Consider the following 23,357-nt stretch of genomic DNA (forward strand, 5'->3'; position numbering starts at 1 on the left):
TCAGGCTGAACAAGTGGGAGCAAATCTGTGTGTCGTCCCAAGTGAGATCTACAAAAGAAAGCTTCCTGTTTCTCTCTGTGTGTCTTGGGGGAGACATTCTCAGGCACCTGGGATGCCCATGGCATCCATGACTGGAAGGTGTCAAAAGACACTCGCAACGCAAGACTTAGCATCTGTGCCTGGTGAGAATTCACTAAATGTATTGTTGAAATATTTAGGTAAGCAGCTGGAGGAAGAGCATTATAGTCAGAGGGGACAAAATTAAATTGAAGAAGAGAAAGATGCAACAAAATGCATGTTCTGTTATCTTACCTGAGAAAAAGAAGGAAAAAAAAGTTCTTCCTAAAGGCATCTATGGATCATTCCTCTTGTATGTTTATGAACATCATCTGTCTTAACCCATGGCTAATGCTTTATCCTTGCTAATGTTGCATTTCTTTGTGTGGAAGTAACATAAGAGAGTTAACTTTGTACTCACCTCAAGTTTAATAAGTAATAACCCAGAACACATAGACTCACAGAATTTCTTCTTTGTCACGATCAGAAAAACTTTTTAAAAAGCTTTTAAAAACTAGGTAGCAATATGGAATATCTTTTGATATTATTTCAGATTAAAAAGACCCATCACACTTAATTCGTAGGTACTATGACTGCAGAAATGTTAAATGTACATAGTTATGTGTGTCTTAATGGAGAAAATAAAAATTGGAAGGAAATTCATTATGAGGATAATTTTAAAAATCTAATTTTCTAGTAATGAGATAATAGCATTTCAGTCCTTTCTTAAGATGTGGGCCTTGTTCAGCATAGCTGGGGCTCCCTGTGGCTTTTTCTGCAAGGGCCAAAGACCCTAGATGATTTGTCTCCTAGAGAAAGAACATGGTGCAGAGGAAAGTAGAATGGGACAGGACTCAGAAAGCTCTGATTCTGGCCTTGCCTTCTAGGGAATGTGGTGTAATCTTGGAGAAGAAACTCAATTTCTTTATGTGCCAGGGATTTAGTGATAGCTGTAGCATTGGATCAAATATGAAGGAAACATACAAAAAGCTCCAGACCCAAGTTGCAAAGTCAAATCCCCATAGGGACCAGGCAACTAATTTAAGGGAATGAAGTGTACTGGGTAATTTTGACATAGATGTTCTTTGCCACGATCACAATTTCTCTTTCCTTTAATTGTATTTTGGAAAAACATGCAACATGGACATGCTGCTGGCTCTCAGTTCAGTGATGGGGGTAAACAGAGAAGGGGGATAGCCTGTCATAACAGAAGACAACATGTCCAGTCTAAGGAGCATCAACTCCATCATTCAAGCCAATTATTGCCACAAGGAAATGTTGGCTTAATGTGGAGAAATTTTCCAATTCCTGTTTAAGAGAAGTCAGAGATCTATAAAATCTCCCAATTTCTAAACACTGAACATTTAAAATGAACAAGAAGTGTATATGCCCAACAGAACATATGTGGACTGAATATAATAAGACCAAGGGCTGCCATTTGAGAGCTCTTCAGGATTTGCACAGTCTTCTCTCTTTCACACCCCAGAGCCCCCTCCCATCTATCCCCCAAAAGAGGTCACTTGCAACTTGAAGAGTAAAAAACAGGTACTTACTATGGAGCTGCTGAAGGCCACGGGAGGCTGTGAACTTTCACAGCGCCCCACAGACCTTTGTCTAGAGTGGCCCTGGATGGGTACGTGGGCACTGTGGCACCTCCTCAGAGGCTGGGCCCATCCTTGGCCCCTCCGTGTTGCTGGGCCCTGAGCCCATTGGGCTGGGAAGGACAGGCACTGGTATTGGGTCCACTCTTCACTGTCTGAGTCAAGCTCCCTTGGGGTCTCCAGTCGCTTGGCTGCAAGAAAGGAGTCCTGTTATTGCACTAGTCATACCTTGGCCAAGTCACGGTCTTGGGGATACCAGACTTTGGAGATAGAGGAAAGAACACAAGGTAAGAGCACTTTGCTGCTCTGGAACATGGGCAACTGGGCTACCTTGACTGGAGAAAGAGGGGTACAACTAAGTTGCACAGATTCAAATCCAGTCCTACTCCTTCCTAGCTATGTGACTGAGCTTTGCTAAATCTGTGCTCCTATTTCCTCCATTAGGGATTAAAAAGAAATACTTAACTCATAGGGTTGTTTGGAAGACTTAATAAAATAGTATGTCAAAGTGATTGATACACTCTAAGTACTGGTCATGGTAGTTGTTATTATTAAAAAGATATCAGAAGCTCCCATGTAAATGGTTATCACATGGCAAAGGCGATTGGGCCACCTATAATATCTCCCCCTTTCTTCTTCTCCATTCCTCCCACTCAAAAGAATGGGTGCTGCTCTTTTGAGTGTCTTCCTTTAGTTAGAAAGTATGTGTGGTATGTTTGTGGTGGTGATCGTGGAGAGCTGCTTAGGCAATCAGATCAGCTTTACAGGTCACTTTCAGTCCATGTGTGATTACCATCCTGGCATTCTTCAGTTATACCTCCTAAGTCAAAGTTCTGCTTCAGTAAAATTCCAAAAGATCAGTTAACATGGAAGGCTTTTCCTGGATGTATTGAATCTGATCATGCATCCATACTGAGGCCCGTCCTGACATGTCAGGTAAAGTGACCCCCAAAATTCTTAAATCTTGGTTATATACCTGGTACATAATTGGACACGTCCCCAGTCCATTTCTGGCAGATAAAAATCCTGTGTGTAATGGCAGCAAAGACTGACTGGAGGGTTTCCACACAGGAGGTCACTGATAGCCTTTGTGAGCAAGGGAAGTTCACAGGTGATAAGAACACAACACAATTGATCTAGGAAAAGGAAGCCCATGGGGATAGAGGAAGCAATCTGCCACAGGGCCAGGAAACCTCTGTGGGGAGCCAGGAAAATGTCTTTCATTGCCACTCTTTTAGGATAGCAGGGTGATTCATTTAGAAAGAGTGGTGAGGGCCCCTGGGAACTCTCGTACCATTTTCTTGGTGAGAATACTCGCTGCCCATGATAGTGCAACGCCGGAAGACCATCTTGTTCTCAGTCAGTGTCCCCGTCTTGTCAGAGAAGACATACTGGATCTGGCCCAAGTCCTCAGTGATGTTGAGGGCTCGACACTGAATGGACAAATCAGTCTCTTCATCATACAGGTCAAGGTCATTGTGCAGGAAGAAGACTTGCCCGAGCCTCACCAGCTCAATGGATACATACAGGGAGACTGGGATCAGCACCTGTGAGGAGATTGAGTCCCACAGTGTCAGAGACCAGGCCAGTTCCCTGTCTCAGAACTCTCACCAGTAGGCAGCAAAGGCATTTAATGGAAAACTGAGGTCAGCTCACACGATGGACTTTCTCTGAGAAACTAAGGGTCAATGACTTCATTCCTCCCTTGTAATTCTTAGGAACATCTGGAAAACCGGTGCCAGGGAGGTCTGGTATGGGTACGCTCTCACTATTTGTTGTTTAATGACTGAGTGGTTAAGGGGAGAGGAGCTCTAGTGCCTCCGTCCAGAGTTTCCTGATGCCCTTCAGATCTCTTTGCCGCCAAGGGTGTTGCTCACTCTTATATGTATTCAGATCCATTGTTGATTGCTGTTCTGGATTCAATACCTAATATCTTCTGAGTGTTTGCTGCGTGTTAGATCCTGTGCTAGGTCCTGGAGATGGCAGCAAGCAAAAAAAAATCCCTGACTTTGAAGACCTCACATTCCAGTAAACAAACAAAGAAATATATATCAGGTAAGTGAGAAAGAAAAGTCAAGAGGGTAGAAGGTGGTGACTGGAAGGGACTCTTTTATAGACCATGACCTTTGAGCAGAGATCTAAAGAAATGAGGGTGTGAAGCAGGAAGTTATCTGTGGGAAGAGGACTGGGGCAAAGACTGGGGTATGAGTGGACTGGGTAATTGAGGAGAAAAAGTAAGCAGGTCTTATATGAATGAGCAGGAGATGGCTAGGAGATGAGGCCGGTGGGGGAAGTCAGGGTTCAGATCATGTAGGGCCTCGTTCGCTGTTATAAGGACTGTGGATCTCTCTTCGAGCAGATGTGAAACCATTGGAGGATTCTGTGCAGAGGAAGAGTATGGCCCAACTCACATTTAAAAAAGATTACTCTGCTAAATGAATGAATGAACTAATGACTGAAAAAAGTTCACCTGTAAGAGGACAACAAAACACTCTCAAATACTGCAAGAAATGAATGTAAATGGAGCCTCATAAAAACAAAACTGCAAATTCCCTCATCTTTCCATTGACTGTGACTTCTTCCAGAGCCTGGAGAATTTACTCATCTTTTTATTCCTTAATGCCCCTTTCTTATAGGTGCTCTATGCTTGTGTGTTTTCTCCTCTATAGGGCCAGCTGTGTTTTTTCCCTCTCAACCTATCAGATGCTAAAACACTAACTTGTGGTTTCTTTCTCCCAATCCATAGGGCTTGACAGGTCTCTGTAGTTCTCTGAGATATTTTATCTTCTTCTGTTCCCAGGTCATTAGGATTTTACCTGTTCTATTATATCTGGCAAAGGGGTAGGTGCGCTTAGATTATTACGATAATCTTATGCTTAAATAGAAAAGCCTGGTAAATATTTTCCTCCACTGTTATCTGGGGGGCAAGGTTCCTTCCACAAGGTAGGGCTGGTCTTGACATTAACCCAAATGTGAGTGCTTTCAAAGACTCACAAGAAGGCAATGGCCATTTTCTCATCTTAGTTCAGTCAGTTCTTTCTTGGGGACAGCACTATTTGTTCTTTATTTCACAAAGTTGTGCAGGTATTGGTCACAGGTCTTGAGCCCCTAGCTAGGGAGGGCTTCCTACCTGGAGCAAGATGATCATTGTAAGGAACATGTAGAAGCCTCCAAGGGCAAGAGGAAGGAAGCTACCCTTGGCATCTGGCACATCAAAGGGAGGGTGTTCTTTGAAGGTCCCATTCCAGAGGCGGTGACCTGAGAGTAGGCAAAATCAGAGATTAAGAAGAATCCTCACTTAATTATACTAGTCTAATTAAGGGCTATTATATCAGCCCCTAATTTATTCCCAGAAGTGAGTTGCTTTGAAAGAGCTCATCTTTATTCTATACAGACTAATTCTGTGTGTATGTATTCATCTAAAGTGGTCCTTCTCATACCCTACACTTACATCTCTTGAAGGCATTAAAGTCTGTTCTACCGGAGGAGACTAGCATGCGGATTACTTATATTTTGATGAAGTCCTGTTATATAGGGATTGGAAAGAGAAAAGGGAACACAAGTTCTTTTCAGTTGTGTGGTAGACAGTTCATAGCTGGGGATCTTGATAGACCCATAAGCTAGCCCCTCTTCTTTCCCCATGCATATACCCATCCATTCATCTACCCATCCACATTTTCACAATTCATCTATTCATCCATCCATCCATAGTTCATCTCTCCACACTCCATCCACCCATATCTCTGTTCACCCACTCTCCCCTGCTTCCCTCCCTTCCTCCCTCTATCCAACATCTATTAATTCAGGAAGGAATTGGTCTCAGCTCTTGTCTTTGAGGAGGTCTAATAATTCAGAGACCAGATGTAAAGGGACAAATCCCACAGAGTGTTAAGAGGTACTATGCAGAGTGTGAAATGTTATGAGAACTCATAGTAACATATCCGAATGCAGACTGAACCCTATTTCCTTGTCCACAGAAGGGGACAACCACATTCATCACTTGAGGATTAATAGGAGGAAGTGCTACAGAGTTTTCTGAATCTCAGTTTTCTCATCTATCAATTAGTAATAATACCTCTTCTGTAGGGTTACTGTGAAAATAGAATGACCGAATGTGTATAATGCCCTCAGCCCTAGGGTAGGAACTACAGGGAATAAAAATCCCAGCGGATACTGCCCTGTCCCCTGTGCTTCTTTTCCCAGGATGTTGGGCCCAACACCATGATATACTGCAGAAGAAAGGAGACTTACAGCCATGAGGTTATTTTAAGGTAATATTATAGAATGAATAACTCTGGGCCTCAAGGGAGCCAGGGAAGTCTACAAGGAGGAGGAACCCTTGGGGAGTCCTGGAGACCAGGAGCGTATCAGTGATCAGAAAGGCCTGGGGAGGACATTTGGGCAAAGGAAAAAGAAACATCATCTTTGCACAGTCCCAGCAAGCATGTGATAGAGAACTCTTGAATGACACACACTTGAGAGCTTTTACAGCAGGGGCTGGGCTTTAATTAGGCACCACCAGAGGCCTGTCACTGTGTATGAGTAGTGATTCTCAGACAGCATACAATTCTGCCCCTCCCTGTTACTTTCTCAATTTATTTATTATTTTGGGCAATCTGACAAGCAGATTCTGGTTTGCCTATACCTTATCTCCCTGTGTGACCTTTTAATCATTAACTTCCTTTCTCTGGAGACACAGTGAGATGATCTCAAACATCCTTTCCAGCTCTGACATCCCCTGAAAAATCTGTTCTGAAGCAGAGGCAACAGTTCCTGTAGTGTCTCTGAGGGCATGAGGGTGGCCTCACCTGGATGGTGTTGTCCCCCCACTTTGCTGGCCCTCTGGGTGTTCTCTTGCTAGCTGTGGGCCACCCTCACCTGGAGTGCCATTGGACATATCTGGGAAGCATAGTTAAAAACCCGGCTACTCACAAGACTAAATCCCATCGTCCTCACTCTGGTGGCACACAAAATGTCCCTAGGCCCTAGGAGGTCTTATCTTTTCAGACACAATCTTCCAAGAACAGTGATGAGCATAATTTCTGACCAAGGCAAGTAAAGAGCACACACCATTGCTGCCCACTGGTATTGGGTCAGCAGGGGGTTCTGGACTTAGCACATGAATTTCTCCTCTTCATTGTCCCTGGTTCTTTTTTGGGGTCTCCTTTAGGATCCTGAGGACCATCCTTAGAGAGAGTGGATAAGAGCAAATATCCCTTTTTGCTTATACTCTGAGAATCAATTTAAATGGCTCAGATTATTCATGTCTATACCTCTCGCAGCTTTCCACACTCCGCAGTTACAGAATGTGGCCACAGCCTGGCTCTAATTAGGTCTCCATGCTTGGCTTTACTCTTGCCACACCAAAGAGCCAAATGCCCCTTTGCATAAAATGATTCTCCTTCCTACTTTTGTGCTTTACTTGTGCTGTGCCCGAGGCTAAGAGTGACTTCTTTCTTTTCACAGCTGCCTGCCCATCCTGCCTCTGCCATCTATCTCCTGTGGTAATGACGACTGCATTCAGGGATCAGCTTCATCCATCTCTTCAAGGAAGACTTCCTCCCCTGATGCTCTCATATTACCAATAGTAGAGTGAATAATGGCTGCCTCTAATGTCCATGTCCTAATTCCCTGGCCCATCAATATGCTCTCTAACTTACATGGCAAAAAGACCTTTGAGAATGTGATTTAAGTTAAGGGTCTTGAGATGGGGAAGAGTATCGTTGATTATCCTGGTGGGCCCAATGATGTAGTTATAAATGTCCTTATAAAGAAGAGGCATAAGGAGATGCTATTACAGAAAAAGGCAAAGGGAGATACTACTACAGAAAAAGAAAAAGGAAGCATAGGGAAATACTACTACAGAAAAAGGGGAAGGAAGTATGAGGAGAGATTGGAGTAATGCACTTTGAAGAAAGAGGAAGGAGTCACTAGAAGCTCAGAAGGACAAGGGATAGAGTCTCCCCTCAAAGCCTCCAGAAGAAATGAGCCCTACTGACCCTTGAACTAACGTAGTGGAATTAATTTTGGATCTTTCACCTCTAGCTTTGCAACACAATAAACGAGTATTGTTTTAAGTTGCTAAATTTGTGTTGTCTTTTTATAGCAACAATGGAAAACCAAGACAGTGCTTGCATGCAGTCTTTACTGTGTAGGACATATTTTACCAATTCTGTTCATGTGTTGGACTCCCTCCTGCTAAACTGTGAGCTCATTAAGGACCAGTCCTCAGACTGATGCATCTTCTTATTTTCTTATGCTAAGAGAGTGCCTGGTTTCAGTATTTCTTGGAGAAATAAATGATAGATGGTATTCCTAATATTTAGAGTGCATAATACTTTCAGCAGATTTTCATAAGCATTTTTAAAAAAAGTAATCTCCACCCCCAGCGTGGGCCTAGAACTCCAGATCCTGAGCTCAAGAGTTGCACGCTCTACCAACTGAGGCAGTCAGGTGCCCCATAAGCATTTTTATTTGACTGATATCTTATTAAATTACAGAGTGGGACTTATTTTCATTAACTCTATTTTATAGATGAGGAAGTTGAGATTCAGAGAGCTGAAACAATTTGCCCAAAGAAATAGAAGTTTACTGTTGTCTTGTTCTTTCCAGAACATTCCATACCTACAGCTCCAACGAGGCACATGATGAAGAGGAGCCCAATGCAGAAGAAGATGTCTATGTTCATGCGCCTCTCAATCTTGCTGCGTTTGTACCGTGGGCCACTGTTGTTCAGCATGGCTTTTGTCTCATGGCCTTTGAGAGAAGATGAGGTAATAAGGCTTTAGCATCTGTTTTCCTCTGGCCTGGATCATATCCTTAGCTCTTCTCACGGAAGTTTACAATAGAAGAGAGGCTTCTTTCTCTAACGTAAATCTTTCCTGCCTCAGGGAGATTGCTGAGAACAGCTGTAGAGGCCTCACACAATTTGTCACCATGTGTTTACTGAGAATCACCTCCACACCAGACACTGTGGTGCACACTGATAGAGCTACTAAGCACAGGTTGTACACTGCACAACTCAAGAAACACCCCTCATTTTATAGTTGTTTTAGATTTGTAGGTTTACCATGATAAACTTCTGCAAATGACAGAAAACTGACTGGAGGAAAGACTTTTTTTTTTTTTTCTAATTTACACAAAGACACTGTTATGGGCTAATTGTAGGATACAAGGATGAGGCAGATGACTCACATTTTGGTGAAAATATTTAAGAAAACAAATAAATAATTACAGTTAGTAATAACTCCTATGAAATACACAGTGAGCTAAAAAGTAAGAGATGGTGTTAGAGAACATGGTCAGGGATGGCTTCTCAGAGGAGATGACATATAAGGGACATTTGAAGGGAGATAAAAGAGTTGGGCAAACATGGTTTTGGCCTTGGGAAACAGTGCATACCAAGGCCTTGTGGCAGGACAGTGCCTTAGGCCAGCAGTTTTCATTCTTGCTTCTTCGCCCAAGATGTTGGTGTTGCTTGTGTAAGGGTGGTAGGGGCCAAAGGCCTCTACCCCAGCATTAGCCTTGAGCCGCTCTACACCTATCTTGGAATTCTGCATAAAATTTTGTTCAAAGAGAGGACAATAAAATTTGAAAACTACCAGTCTAAACCAGTTACCCTTGTTCCAGTTGGAGACTGGGGACCAGAGAGTAGAAGAGACCTGCCTAAAGGGAAAGAGCCATAAGGTCAGAGCCATACTGAGAACCCAGGATTCTGATTCCTACTCTTTCTCCTACAAATCGTGGTACCCAGGCCACACAGCTAAGAGCTGAGAGCCAAGTTGAGATTTTGTCTTCAGACAGAGCTTTTCCTTTGGGGCTGTTAAACTTAAACACCATGTTATATTCCTCAGCAAATTAAAGAAAAAACAACACATATTTGCTGTGCAAAATTAAAGAAAACCAATATATCCGCTCCAGCAGTGAATGGCTTTAATGCTCTTTAGCTGGTTGCCTTGTGGATTTAAAGTGGCAACAAAACAGTAGGAGTGAGCAAACTCTGGGCTTATTAATCAGACTCAAGTTGCTGTAATTGTAAGGGGGGTTTCCACAGCAATGAGCACAGGCTGACTGTCCTGATGGTACTGTGGCCTTCCCACCTGCTTCAGGCTCACCTCACATCAGGGTCCTAGACCTCCCTCTTTACCGACCTGCTTCCCACCTTCTGAGAGCCCTCTGTTCTTTTGGTAAACAGACTCCCAGGGAAGGCAGTATGGTGTAATGGTCGGAATGTGGTCTTTAGAGTCAGAGCTTATCTCCGTAGAGACTTGACATTGGGTTATAAGGAATTAATCTCAGGAGACAAATCACCTTGGGTGAATTAATCCCTTTGTACCTCAATTTCTCATCTGCAGAATGAGAGACAATAGTTGTATGTGTGTGTTTGGGCGGGAGAGTGAATTAATATACACAAAGTATCTGAATTACTTCCTTATACACAGTGGGAGCTCAATACATGTTTTTTGTGAGGAGCACACACCTATGTTGGATCTTTTCCTTCTGGAGGCTCACTTTGACCTTTTTGAGCCTTTGACTCTGAGGTGCTCCTATTTCATTCGTCCATATTGTCAGAGGAGAGACTATGACTTTAGACCAGTTGTTCTCAACCAGCAATGATTTTACTCCTCAGGGGACACCTGGCAATGTATTGAGAAATTTTGGCTTGTCACATCTTAATGGCATCTCGAGGCTAGGGATGCTGCTAAACATGAAGAGCTTCCAACCACAAAGAACAATCTAGAACAAAATGTCAATAGTGCCAAGGTTGAGAACCTCTTACTCTAGATAATTATACTGAAACAATTAGTATCATTTTTGCTCATACTTTTTGAGAGCCTAATATGTGCCAGGCACTGTGTTAAGCCCCTTTCACAGACAATCTCATTTGAACCTGATAACCCTACAAGGTGAGAACTATTAGTATCCCTGTGTTGAAAGCTTAACCAACACACTCAGGAACATGGCAGGCAGCCAGTAGATTTCACCCCCAAGCAGCCTGACTCCTCAGAGTCATAATTCACTCTCTCCCAATCTTCCCCTCATTTACCATGTTCATCACACACGCACAATTTTGCTTTTGATCAGACAGAGAAGCAAACTCTAAGCCTATGTGGGATTTTTTTTGATGGAGTGGGGATTGCTTCAGAGTTTATCTTTCATAGGTCTACCAGATGGCATTGAATTTCATTGCCAAAGACCCTTGAAAATATTAACCTGAACTGACAAACAATTCCCCTCCACCAAGTTAGGGAAAGCTAGCTAGACTGGAACATCACTTGTTTAAAAGCCTGTTTTTCTCTGACAGTTCCAAAAAGTGAATCCTCAGGTAGATTGATGTTTAAATGCTCTGCCCTATCCATCAAATCAAACCAAAGAAAATACCAAACAAGCAAAATATTTCAAGATGTCCTAGTGAGTGGGAGACCCAGGAAAACATAATTTGGGGTCTTTCAGCAAAGGTAGACACTCCAGGGAGACTGAGTTTTCTCTGCAGGGGAAGAGTGTGCAGTTGTTGGTGTAAGAGCTGAAATTTATTGAGCACCAACTGTGTGCTGGGCACTAGCTAAGTGCTGTATACCCAGATGGCCCTCTCAGACTTCGGGTTCATTGTGAGAAGCGCTGCCGGTTTTTTTTTTTTTTTTTAATTTCCATTGGAAAGCAAGATCAAAGTGGAAAGGAGAAGCTAGAGCACCACGAAATGAATAAATAATACACACACGTAACTGCAGAAGGAACATCTAAAACCCCCTGAGTGCTCACTGTGTTAGACGTAATTTGTTTCGTGTATTGACCCTCATGAGTATGCTGTGAGACTGAACCAAAAGTCCTTCCCATTTGCTTAGATGAGGAAACAGAGGCACATTTTTCACACAAAGGTGGAGTTGTTAAGTTTGGTGAGATTATTATTCCTCAGGCTCAAGAAAGCACTTTTCATCCTGCCTTTGGGTCACAAGACCATGAGAGGTGAATGAGCACGAATCCCTCTTTCTGTTCAGATGAGTGATGTTAGCCTGGCATCTATGTACATCTCCTGTGAACCAAATAACCTGCTGTGATTCTAGTCTCACTTTGCTTAGCTGAGAAATGGGAAGTTGCTTGTACCCCTCAGAACTGTTGTGGCTTCCCACTGACTGCAGGTGGATTTGGAGAAGCTGGAGGAGGGAGGACAAGGGGAAGGACAACATAAGTCAATGACCTGCATAGATGACGATGCCAATAGCCACCTCGGTGTTTCTGATGGTACAGCCTCGAAGCAGAAGACTCTCGCTGCCAAAGCCTGTCCTTGTCTGGTCAGGATGCTCCCTGGGGATGAAGAAATACCAGGAGTGGTTTGGTGGCCTCTTCATGCTATCACTGGTTAGTGTCACAGAATTAGAAGTGGTGAGTGAACACGATCCCTCTCCTCCCTTTTTTCAGAAGAGCAATGGGTATTATTAACTTGGCATCTGGTTTCCAAGTTCAAGTACAACCTTCATTGCTCCTGGGAGGCCTGGTGGGGACTGGACCATTAAAAGGGAATTATCCATCCTTATGGAAATCATCATCTACCCACCTCAAAGTCAGGGTTCTGCTGAAAAAGCATTGGCTTCAGTTTTCTCACTCAGAATGATTTAGTGTGGATAGGATATCCCAAAGACCACACAGTGTTCCTTCAAGCAGCCTTCCCATACTCTGTCTCGCCTGGCTACAGGGACCAGACCACCGGGTCTGACTGCAAGTCTGCCAAAGCCACCAGGCAGTGCTGGCCCCCCCACCCTGTCCCCTATGAGTTGGCAAGGGTCCGCTTATATGGAGCTACATCTCTCACTTGCCTCTCTCCTGTACCACCTTCCTCTTGTTCTGTCTCTTGTGAAATAAACGGACCTCACAGGAGGGGGACAGTAGCCCTCTGTGCCACATGGGGGAGGCGGCTCCTGAAAGCTGAGAGGTTTTTCCTTGCTCTAGTCTCGGGGCATTGCAGTTTTCCACCTCACACTAGAAATTTCTAAAGCCACCCAACACCAGTTATTACCTGGGGTCTGACCTTTATCAACCCTGATGCCCTTCCTTTGGGATCATTTAAATTTAAATATAACTTCCCCAAAGCATTAGGGAGAACAAAAAGAATAATAATCTGAGCCCTTAGGGCCTTTCTCTTTTAGTTCTTCAATACTTCATTTTTCTAGGTCTGGCTATAATTGTTTTCCATTTACTAACTCGGTTAATCATCATGACAACCTTGGAAGATAGGTTACGTTACCATACCCACTTTGTAAAAAGGGAAACTGAGGCAAGTTTGTAGAGCTAGTAAATGGCAGAATGGAGATTCAAGTCCACAAAGTCTGGCTCCAGAATGCTATCCTGCCACTCAATATGCCTTTTAATACCAATTATTCCTTACTGTGGTTATAAACTAAGTTTGCTTATATCATTTTATTTGATTCTTCATACTTCTGGGAAGTTAGAAGGGTGATTATCCTTCTCGTGAAAAAGATGAAGCCCAGAGAGGGCGAGAGATTTTTCGAAGGCCGCACACCTGATACGTGGGACATCTTAGGACTCAGGGACCCAGGCCATAGATAGCAGCTGTCATGCTGTTTTCACAACACTAGGATTCCCAGAGTAGTGCCCCATTAACTTGCACTGAATCAGTCCTTTCTATTTGCAATTCTTTTGACTCTAACATGAGAATGTCTGACAGCTGACTTGGGCTGAACTAAATCCACAAACCTCGGGCAGGAGGGATGGCCTCTTTGCGGGGGCAGGTGGCAAGTTCACCTGAACAGATGCAGGCAATAAATCCTCCTCTTTGCCAGGAGCTCTGGCCCTTCTCTGCCTGTTTCCACCTGTGCTGTCTGTGCATTTTAAAATAATTTGTGTTTAAAAGCTGCTGTTTATCTTGTATTGTTCTTATCCTTTCCCCTCGCTCATTGTTCCTCTTGACAACACAGGCCAGAGAAAATGTGGGCGGAGAGAAAGCATAGACATCTGCCTTCCAAGAAGACTACTTAAGCCTCATTCCAGACCCGAATGGTCAAGAAGTCACCTTACCAAGCTGAGCCTCATTCTGCACAACAATGCAAAACATACTGGGGTTCCAGTGGAAAGACCAGGATTCAAGTCCTGACATTTGTCTGGTACCTGTTGTGCGCCTTTGGGTGTATCTGGAAAGTCTTAGATTATCCCTATCTGGAAAATGAGGATCATAATCGTCACTTCCCTGGGTGGTTGGACAGAGTGAAAGAGATGATGTTCCCTGTAAGTACTCTAGAAACTGTGAAAACACTGTGTGAGGGCTCATATTCTCATCATTTCCATTGCTCTTTTGTGGTCTATCTTTGCATTAAGACCAGTAGTCTGATATGGGTGCAGAATTACCATCAAATTCTCAGGCCAAACTAAAGTTGAGGCTTAAGAATAACACTGATGACAAGAGCTCAGCCGCCATCAACCCTTCACTCTGTGCCAGTTGCTGTGCTGTGGGTTCTGCGTGCGATAAACCACTTAATTCATAGAAAACACAAGTCCCATGATGTAGACCTTGTAATTTGTATCTTACAGATAAGACAACCAAGGCCCAGAGAGGTTAATGAATTTACTCAAAGCCACACAGCCTGTAAGTGATAAAACCTGATTTCAAACTCAGGTCTGTCAAACACAGAAGTTCCCGTTCTTACCTGCAATGCAATGCAAGCTCTGTGAGAACACTGACCTCAAATCTTGCCTTTCCTGAATCAGAGTGCGGTCATGATTTTGATGTTATTTCATCACCAGAGGTTTAAAAAAAATTAGTAAATTTAACCCAGCAAAATAATTAAATGCCACTCTGGCCAAAAAAAAAAAAAAAAAAAAAAAGGAAAAGTTTCCCAATGTTGTTAGTTTTCTTTATGGCAAAAAGAAAGACACATCCTCAATCTCTTCAGCCATTTCAAGAAAGGATGTGGTGTTCTAGCTGTAGGGGAAACAGTTACCAGCAGCACAGGGACATTAGAGACTTACATATAACCCTTAAATTTGTTGAGGTGGTTGTTGGGCTTCTCACACACGATGGTGTTGCAGAAATGTTCGGGTTCGAACTGTACGTCCTGTGAGGGAGAGAACAGCAGGAGGGCATTAAATCAGAGGGATCTAATTTTACTAGGAGAGCTAAGCACTGTTAAAACTATCACAGCTAAGGCAATCCCTGCTTTGTCACATCATGATAGTTGTAGAATGTTAGAAGAAAACTGAAATCCTCAGTGAGAAGGAGGAAGCAGATGCACTGAAAATGCTGGCAAGTTGGAAGCACGGCAGAGGGAGGTCCCTGCCCGTCCCACAATTCTCTGGCAGGCTTGGGTTTGAGTTTCCAGACCAGCGCCATCCAGCAGAACCTGCAGCAATGACGGAAGTGTTCTGAGTCTGTGTGTCCAATATGGAAGCCCCTCATCCCATCCGGCTATTGAAATGTGGACGTATGACTGAGAAACTGATTTTTAGATTTTATTTCACTTTAATTAAATGGCTACCTGTGGCAAGTGGCGACCACATTGGGCAGCACAGACACAATCAAAAAGAGATTATAAATTGCATCACCTAGAAGTAACCAGAATTAATATTCTTGAGTATATAATTACTTGTAGCATTTGAAAAAAATACAATTTTAAAAATATACCAATGCATACATCTATGTATGGGTATACATACATTTGTACAGTTCAAAAAAAATGATGATGTTCATGTAAATTGGAAATTTTTACATCTTAAATTTTTTACAGAACTTTACTAACACCTGCATAGAAACCTGTTGTATGAATGCCACCATATTCATTTCACCATTTCACTATGGCACATTTATATTGTCTCAATTTGTTTTTCTATTATGAACATGCTGTAGAGATTGTAGCTAATAAAACACAATAAACAGCATTTACTGTATTCATTTCTGCCAGCTGTTATGATGAGAACTTTGCATATATTATTTATTTTTAAGCTTACAAAGATTCTGTGAAGTAGAAATACCAATTATCTCCTCTTTAGGAATGGAAAAACCATGGCTCAGAAGGGTAGACAGTCTGCCCATGGCTGTCCCAGGACTGGGATTTGAATCCAAGTCTGACTGGAGGACTCCTGTCCTTTATTTGCACAGCACGCTGTCCCCCAGTGAACATTCCCATAGCAAAGTACTCCAGACACATGCTTGCCTTTTTCTCCATGATTTCTCTTTCATTAGGTTATCTAGGTATATAAAATTTTACAATCCAGTGGGGGAGGGCACAACGGGAGGAGGGGAGATCTTGATTTCTACCTGCATGGGCTAATACTCCTTTTACCTCTTGAGCCTCAATCTCCCATCTGTGGAATGGGGCTAACTCCACCTTCCCTGTCTGTCTCATTTGTGTCCCAGCAGACAGAATAGAATCCACATGGAAAGTTTTAGCAGGTGTAACATGTCACGCGGTAGAAGGAAGGAATGCTAAAGGTGGGGTGAGAAATGGTTTCTTGGGTAGAGCTTATAGCATGGGGACTGAATTTATTGCTGAAAGTTTCAAGGTACAGCTGTTCAAAGGGGCAAATTGATTAGAAGAAATGATAGCATTTTCTGGCTTCGTATAAATATACTGTCCATTGGATCTGTGGGGGCGCCAACGTAAATAAACTCTCCACTCACTTGAAATAAATTACCCACCCAGGAGTTTCTAAAAATATGGCCCTTTTCTCTCCAGGTATCGATTCTTTCAGGGACAAACACTTACCGAGTCCTGAGAGGATGACAAATCACGCTGTAATTTGTCAGCTGCTTTCTTGCCCCTGATTAAGCCGTGCGCTTCACTCTGATCCATGCCGCTCGGCTCATTGCTGGCTTTCTAAGTCCAAACTCATTTCAGGTATGAGTGGCAGCGGGTCTCAGAGCTAATGATCCTGCTGCAGTGAGTCCTGGGTGTCTGCTGAATCCTAACCTACCCGGCAGATGCCGGCAACGTGAGGTTGGCCTCCCTTGTCCCTGTGCTGGGGCTTCCCAGGGACCTTCTTCTTCAAGTGTCCCTTGTTCTCATTTTCTTCTGGGCCCTGGTCTTGGGTCCTCTGTCCATCTCCCTCTTTTTCTGAGGAGGTGACCTTTTCTAGCTACCTGTCCCCTGGGCTCCTTACTTCCCTCCCCAAAATGGGCTGTAAAGAGGGGCATGTGGGTCTTGCCATCTTCAAAGATAAGCTCTGGGGATTGCTTGCTTTGAAGGACTTGCTGTAGTCACTCCAGGGAGCTGCTAGGAGAGTCCAAGGACAGGAGGGCATGGAGGGACCTGCCAAACCCTGCAAGGTCCTTACATTAGCCTCGTTCAGGAGTTTCTGGTTCCCTTCTGATTTATTACAGCACAGATTTTCATAACTTGTGGATGAAACCCACCTATCCAACATTTCTTTCTGACTCAGCTCTTTATCGAAGAAAGCCCCACTAATAAGCAAAATGGCCTGGGGAGCCATCAGGGTCCAGGAAAAGATAGCCCTTTCCAGAGAGGAGTGTGTGTGTCTCCCGTGACTGTGGTTCACATCTTTGGAATCCAAAGCCAATTATCATCACTGTTGTCTCTGTGGTCATCATCGTGACCATCATCAATACATTTGATCCTCTCTGTCCTGTTTTTATTATTATTGCTTTAACACTTATGAATGCTTGTTATGTGCTAAGAACCAACTAAATATTTTATACATGCTATTGCCTTTAAATCACGTAATAACTCTATCAGACAGGGACGATTATTGTTATTATTTTTTAAAGATTTTATTTATTTATTTCACAGAGGGCAAGAGAGCACAAGTAGGGGGAGTGGCAGAGGGAGAGGGAGAAGCAGGATCCCCACTGAGCAGGGAGCCCAAAGTGGAGCTCCATCCCAGGACCCTGAGATCATGACCTTAATGGAAGGCAGAGGCTTACCTGACTGAGCCACCCAGGTTCCCCAGGCAGAGACTATTATCTCTATTTTACAAGTAAAGGAACTAAGGTTAAGGAGACCCAGTAATTTCCCCAAAGACCTACAGCTAGCAAGGTGAGAAGGCAAGCTTTAACTATGGGACTTCTGATGCCATACACTTTGCTCTTTTAACGGTGGTGTTATTTTGATGCACAAAGGAAAGATTAGTGTTTAAGATCTCCCTTTGGGAGGGGGGTGGACGGATGAGGTAACTGAGGGATGGACATTAAGGAGAGCATGTGATGTAATGAGCACTGGATATTATATAAAACTGGTGAGTCACAGACCTGTACCTCTGAAACCAATAATACATTTTATGTGGATTAACTGAATTAAAATAATTTTAAAAATTAAAAAAAAGATCTCCCCTTAGCTCTATTTCCTTTCCTGTGTTTCTTTTCCATTTTCTATAATTGAAGTACCTGATATAATAAATTCAAAAATGTGGAATTAAAAAACAAACCCAAAAAACTGAGTTCATAGATAGAGAGAATGGATTGGTGGTTGCCAGAGGTGGGGGTGGGTAAAGAGGGTCAAAAGTACAAGCTTCTAGTTAAAAAATAAGTCAGTCATGCAGTGCAATGTACAGCAAGGTGACTATAGTTAATAATATCGCATTGTATATTTGAAACTTGTTAAGAGAGATCTTAAAAGTTCTCATCACAAGAAAAAAAGATTATAACTGTGAGGTGATAGATATTAACTAGACTTATTGTGATTTCACAATATATACAAATATCGAATCATTGTTTATATACCTAATACTAATATAATAAGTCAATTATATCTTAGTAAAAAAATAAGCAAGCCCCAGTGCCTGGAAATCATCATTATTATAATCATCATGATCACCTCACCCTTCTTAATGGGAGTCAAACAAGGAAGCAAGAAAATCTAAACTACATCATATTGTCATGCTGACCTTTGATTTGCCTCCATTAAATGCTTTTATTTGACTTTTTCTAAAAGACTTTTACATTTTATAAAGTTGTTTCTTAGAGTCATTGGCTTGGTCTCATCCTTTTCTAGTATCTACATAAACATCTAGTTGGTAGGCAGTCAAGGCATTTCTAGACCAGGGTATCTCAACTTGGGCACTACTGACATTTGGAGCTGGTTAATTCTTTGATTTTAGCAGCATTCCAGGCCTTTACCAACCTCATACTAGTAGTACCCTCTCTTTCTGCCAGATATGATGACCAAAAATGTTTACAGACATTTCCTGGGGGTAGAACTGAGAATTGCTCTAGAACCAGTTCCAGGCTAAGGAGATATAAAGTTGCCAAGATTGAGAACACACTCTATCCTATCTGTCTATCAGGAGAGGACATGATAGGATGTTTTCCCTCTTTTCTTTTCTTTTCAATTGGAAAAAAAAGGTTAGATTTTATGACTGGGAGTTCCTAATGATTGAATGATGAGAAATCTGTATTTAAAAAAAAAAAAGTAGTTAAAGAAATAGATCCCAACATCCCAACATGGGCCAAACTAGTCTCCAATTCATCCATTCATTCATTCACTCACTCATCCATTCATATATTCAAAAATTTAATTGAATTCCCATAAAATATGAGCCACGGGGGAAAGTGAGAGAGAATCAGAAAGAATGGAGAGGTTTTTGACACAAATCAGTTATTGCAGTCATAAAACAACTCAAAGTTCCCAGTTTAGCCCAGGTGCGTCAATGGCAGTATCTGGGAAAGCAGAGGAAAGTGGGCCAAGTGCGAGTGTGAGATGACTCTCTGGGGTTAAGGTATCCATTGACTTATGACCCACAATCAACGAGCTGCATCTCTGAGGCCCATCAGGAAGGCCGAGGTTTAACAAAGAGGCTGCAATATGTTCTAGTAACAAGAATGGGCCATTTCCCCTGCACTAGTCTCAAGTTTTACTTTTCTAGGCCTATTTTCCTCTATTCTTCATAAATGAATTTCATGTTGATTCATAAATATGATTACATATGTATGAATGATGTTACCAAATTGTTTGTAATGGGCAGTTGTTTTCTGGCTACCCGCCTTCCAGTCTACCTCCTTTTCATTAACAGTCCTTTCACTTCCTTACGGGAAACTACCTCTCCTCCATGGTTTGTAATCTTGATGGGACTCTACGTCAAGATGCCCTGCCCATTAGACTCTCCCACTGTGGGACTTTGACTTGAGGGGAATGACTCAAGGAAGAAAAAACAATGGAGATCATTAAGTAGTTGCTGCTCCCAATACTTGGACATTGCACTGAGGCTCCTGGTTCTTGTTTCTGAACCTGGGTTTTCAGCTTTCCTTTGATTCTGTGAGCCACACGGTATGCGAGCCACACGGTACGCTTCTTCCCCTCCACCCTACCTGCCCCTGCATTTTTGCAAGGTTACTATTTTGCTTAAGTTAGTCGGAATCATTTCCGTTTCCTGCAAATAAAGAAGTCTAATCAAAACAGTGGCCTATTCAGTCCCATAGATATATCTTGGCCTTTAAAAAAATTAATGATTTTTATTTATTTGGTAAAATTGCAGTTCACAGAATGCTGTCCCTTATTGACCTGATTTTATCCAATCTTCCCAGCTCTCCTGTGAAGTGCTGAGGACAAGTTAGCCCCATTTTATTGGAGAGAAAATTGAGTGTTGCTTGTATTAAATAGCTTGTCTAAGAGTACACAGCTCACGAGCACCCAAGTTTGTCTGATTCTAAAGGTTATACATGTTCTTTGCTTGGCATTAGCATTTAATGCTGTCTGCCCAAAGGAAAAACCCTCTTGGCCTTTCCTTTATCCTGCTTTCTTTGTAGGTTTTCCGTATTGATAACTCTCTTAAACTTTTATTGCCAGGCCCAATAGGACCCATGTGTCCACCACAGACTGTAGCAATCTGTCTTGCTTGGGACAATTCTTAATATCCATGTAATTCACTTGGAACTTGTAATATCTTATGCTTCTAATTGCTAAATATCAAGCTATTTCTATAAGCCAGCTGGTAGATTACACATTGCAGCTTGTCTATAAATCCCTATATGCAGCAGGATGTTGTCCAGAGACAGCAGAAACATAAGTCTCATACATGGTTTTCTAATTTCTTTCTTTAAAAAAAAAAAAAAGATTTTATTTATTTGAGAAAGAGAGAGAGAGCATGAAAAAGGGGGAGGGGCAGAGGGAGAGGGAGAAGAAGACTCCCACTGAGCAAGGAGCCTCATGCAGGGCTTGATCCCAGGACCCTAAGATCATGACCCAAGCTGAAGGTAAATGCTTAACCCACTGAGCCACCCAGTTTTCTGATTTCTTTAGGAATTCTTGAGATCAGTAAATTACAAATCCAAATTCATGGTACCTTTTTCCATTTATTTTCTTAAGTAATGGACACTGAAAGGACAATTGCTTTCAGGTCAGAAGGCCGAGGCAGGGCAAGGTTATCGAAGATTTTTGATAGTCATAAAGGGTCTTTAAATTAAAAAAATAGGTGCCCATAGTCTTAAGTTCTTAGAGGAGAGAAATACATTTTACATCACCTTGAAACCCCTCCATAGCTATGAGGAGATATTCAAGAAAGATTCTGTTAACTGGAAATCAGCTAAAGAAATCAGCTAAACTCCTTAAACACAGAATGTACTTATTTATTGAGTTTTCACTTTGAGCCTGTGAAAAAGAAGTATTGAACCAGGGATTGCCAAACTTCTGTGCAGCTCTCATTCTGTTTCTACATGACCCTCAGGCTAGATGACTAGAAAAACCAGCCCATACCAGGGAGAGGATGACAAAGCAGAACTAGCTAATTTGTGGAGTGTTCATGTAGGTGGAGCAAGGTTTCAGGATACACAGACCACACCCCCCAGGTGGCTACCCAGGAGATACACTGCAGGCAACCTTAGGAGGATACTATTTTAACGTTTTGCTTTTTTTTTTTTTTTTTTTTAAGCTTATTAGTTTGGATAATGCTAGAATCAAACGTTCTTCACGCCCTAGCTGCTAAGCCAGGTGACCAAGGTTTCCTTCCCAGCATACAAATTAGACAACCCTCTGATTTCTGAGAATTCCATCTGAAAACTAATGACAGTTACCAGCATTCGATAACCTTCCTGCTCCCGGTCGAGTCAGAGTTCTTTTCAAGATAACCGGCAACAGAGTGACTGGCAGTTACTTTCCTTTATGACTCTGGGTGAGGAGATGGTCTGCATTATTCAACCACCCTGGGTCTCCCTGCGGGCCCAAGAGATTCCCGCTAAAGCGCACAGATTGGGCTGCAGGGCTGTGGATGGGAGATCCTATCTAAGGCATTCCTTACAGTCTTGTGTGGAGTTCATTCAAGTGGACAGACATTCTGATTCGTATTCAGGGCTAAGACTAAATTTAATCTTGAAATTGTGCTATGACATTTTCTAACCTCTAAGGCAGGGGTTTGGCATGCCAAGCGAATACTGGAAAAATAATGACTTCTTCTGTCATTCTTAGAAGGAACCAATTACTAATTATTTGTGGGAGTGTTTGTCAATCATTGTCTTTGTGATTCCCTGTTAGCGTATATAGTCACAGCCTGTATCTCTCCTGTTTAAACCTGAACCCCTAGTGCACACTACAGCACCTGACACAGAGGACCTAATCCATAGATATTTGGTGAATGAATGAGGGACTACATTACGCCTGAAACGTGGCCACCAGATGGGCCGTGGTGCCACAGGCCATTGCACAGACAGACCTTTTCTGCATACCTTTTTCTGGCTATGGATAACTGAGACAAAAGAAAATGACATGAGAGCCAATGTTTTGTACCTTATGTTTCTGGCAAAAGAAGTCACAGAGAAGAGAGTATGAATTCTGACCTGAGAAACTTTTTTTATTCAGTTGCTCACAAAAGATATGATCGTAGTGCATCACCCCAATAAACAACAACAAAATGATCTGGCACAGTATCTGGCAATAAAAGGACCTTATCGGATACTGGTTGGAAAAGTGAATTCATTGAATGAACTACGGTGAGGCAGGCACAATGGTTGAGAGTGACAGAAGTGGTCGATGGGAGCACAGAGGAAGGAACGATTTACTCTGGGTACGTTACAGAGGATGCTGTGTAGGCAGAGATAGGGCACATAGGTAAGTTAGATACATATAGCCCTGATTCACAATACGTATTTAATGGACATTTATTGGTGAGCTGCTCAGAACCCTCCTGCTGCATAGGCTAATCTCCACCATCAAGTCCAAGTAGAGGATGCCAATCTCAGAATCCTTTCCCTCCAGCCAGAGTTAATTGGTTGGTCTAAGGATGGGTGCACAGAACGAGCCAGGCCAATCAGTCCCTGTCTTTGGGATACCTTTCAATTCAGACATCAGAAAATTTTCCAGTCCTTCTCTGGAAGTGAAGCTGTGAGTGTTAGGTCTATTTGTGAGAGATGAAAGCCAAACATGGCGAGAAACCCAGACAAGAAACGAGGGTTGCACTGATGGATTTTAAATTTCTGGTTGACACTACCCTAAGGCCCAATTCACCTTATTTTCTTTCAGTAAATTCTCTTTCCATCAAGGCTACTATGAATCAGAATTCAGTCACATGCAACGAAGAGTCTTGCCTAATCCTTATACTAGATTGCTATGGTTCTCCTTTGAGACGTCAAATAGTTCCCACACTGGCCTGAAATATTCCCAATTATCCTTGGTGGTTATGACTGCGAAGGCCACTCTTCAAAGGTAAATATGTTCTCACGGTATATGGAGATAGTGGGGAGGAGGAAAAGTTTAAGCTATCATCTATTAACACTTTGCATGATTATGTCTTTCACATAACATAGCAGCGCTT

At 42.5% G+C, this 23,357-nt stretch overlaps 1 protein-coding gene across 4 annotated transcripts in view; it reads right to left on the bottom strand.

The window, feature by feature from the left end:
- Positions 1-23,357, bottom strand: part of ATP10B (ATPase phospholipid transporting 10B (putative)) — a 100,561-nt gene that overhangs the window by 52,553 nt on the left and 24,651 nt on the right. For all 4 annotated transcript variants that reach the window (XM_047730957.1, XM_047730954.1, XM_047730955.1 and 1 more), the window contains 6 exons: positions 14,637-14,722; positions 11,854-11,960; positions 8,283-8,414; positions 4,789-4,916; positions 2,953-3,205; positions 1,611-1,849 (listed from right to left, as the gene is read on the bottom strand). In XM_047730957.1, the coding sequence (XP_047586913.1) occupies positions 1,611-1,849; positions 2,953-3,205; positions 4,789-4,916; positions 8,283-8,414; positions 11,854-11,960; positions 14,637-14,722 (945 nt within the window). The remainder of the gene's footprint in view (positions 1-1,610; positions 1,850-2,952; positions 3,206-4,788; positions 4,917-8,282; positions 8,415-11,853; positions 11,961-14,636; positions 14,723-23,357) is intronic.

The sequence above is a fragment of the Lutra lutra genome, chromosome 5 (genome assembly GCF_902655055.1).
Source record: "Lutra lutra chromosome 5, mLutLut1.2, whole genome shotgun sequence".
Classification (NCBI taxonomy): Eukaryota; Metazoa; Chordata; class Mammalia; order Carnivora; family Mustelidae; genus Lutra; species Lutra lutra.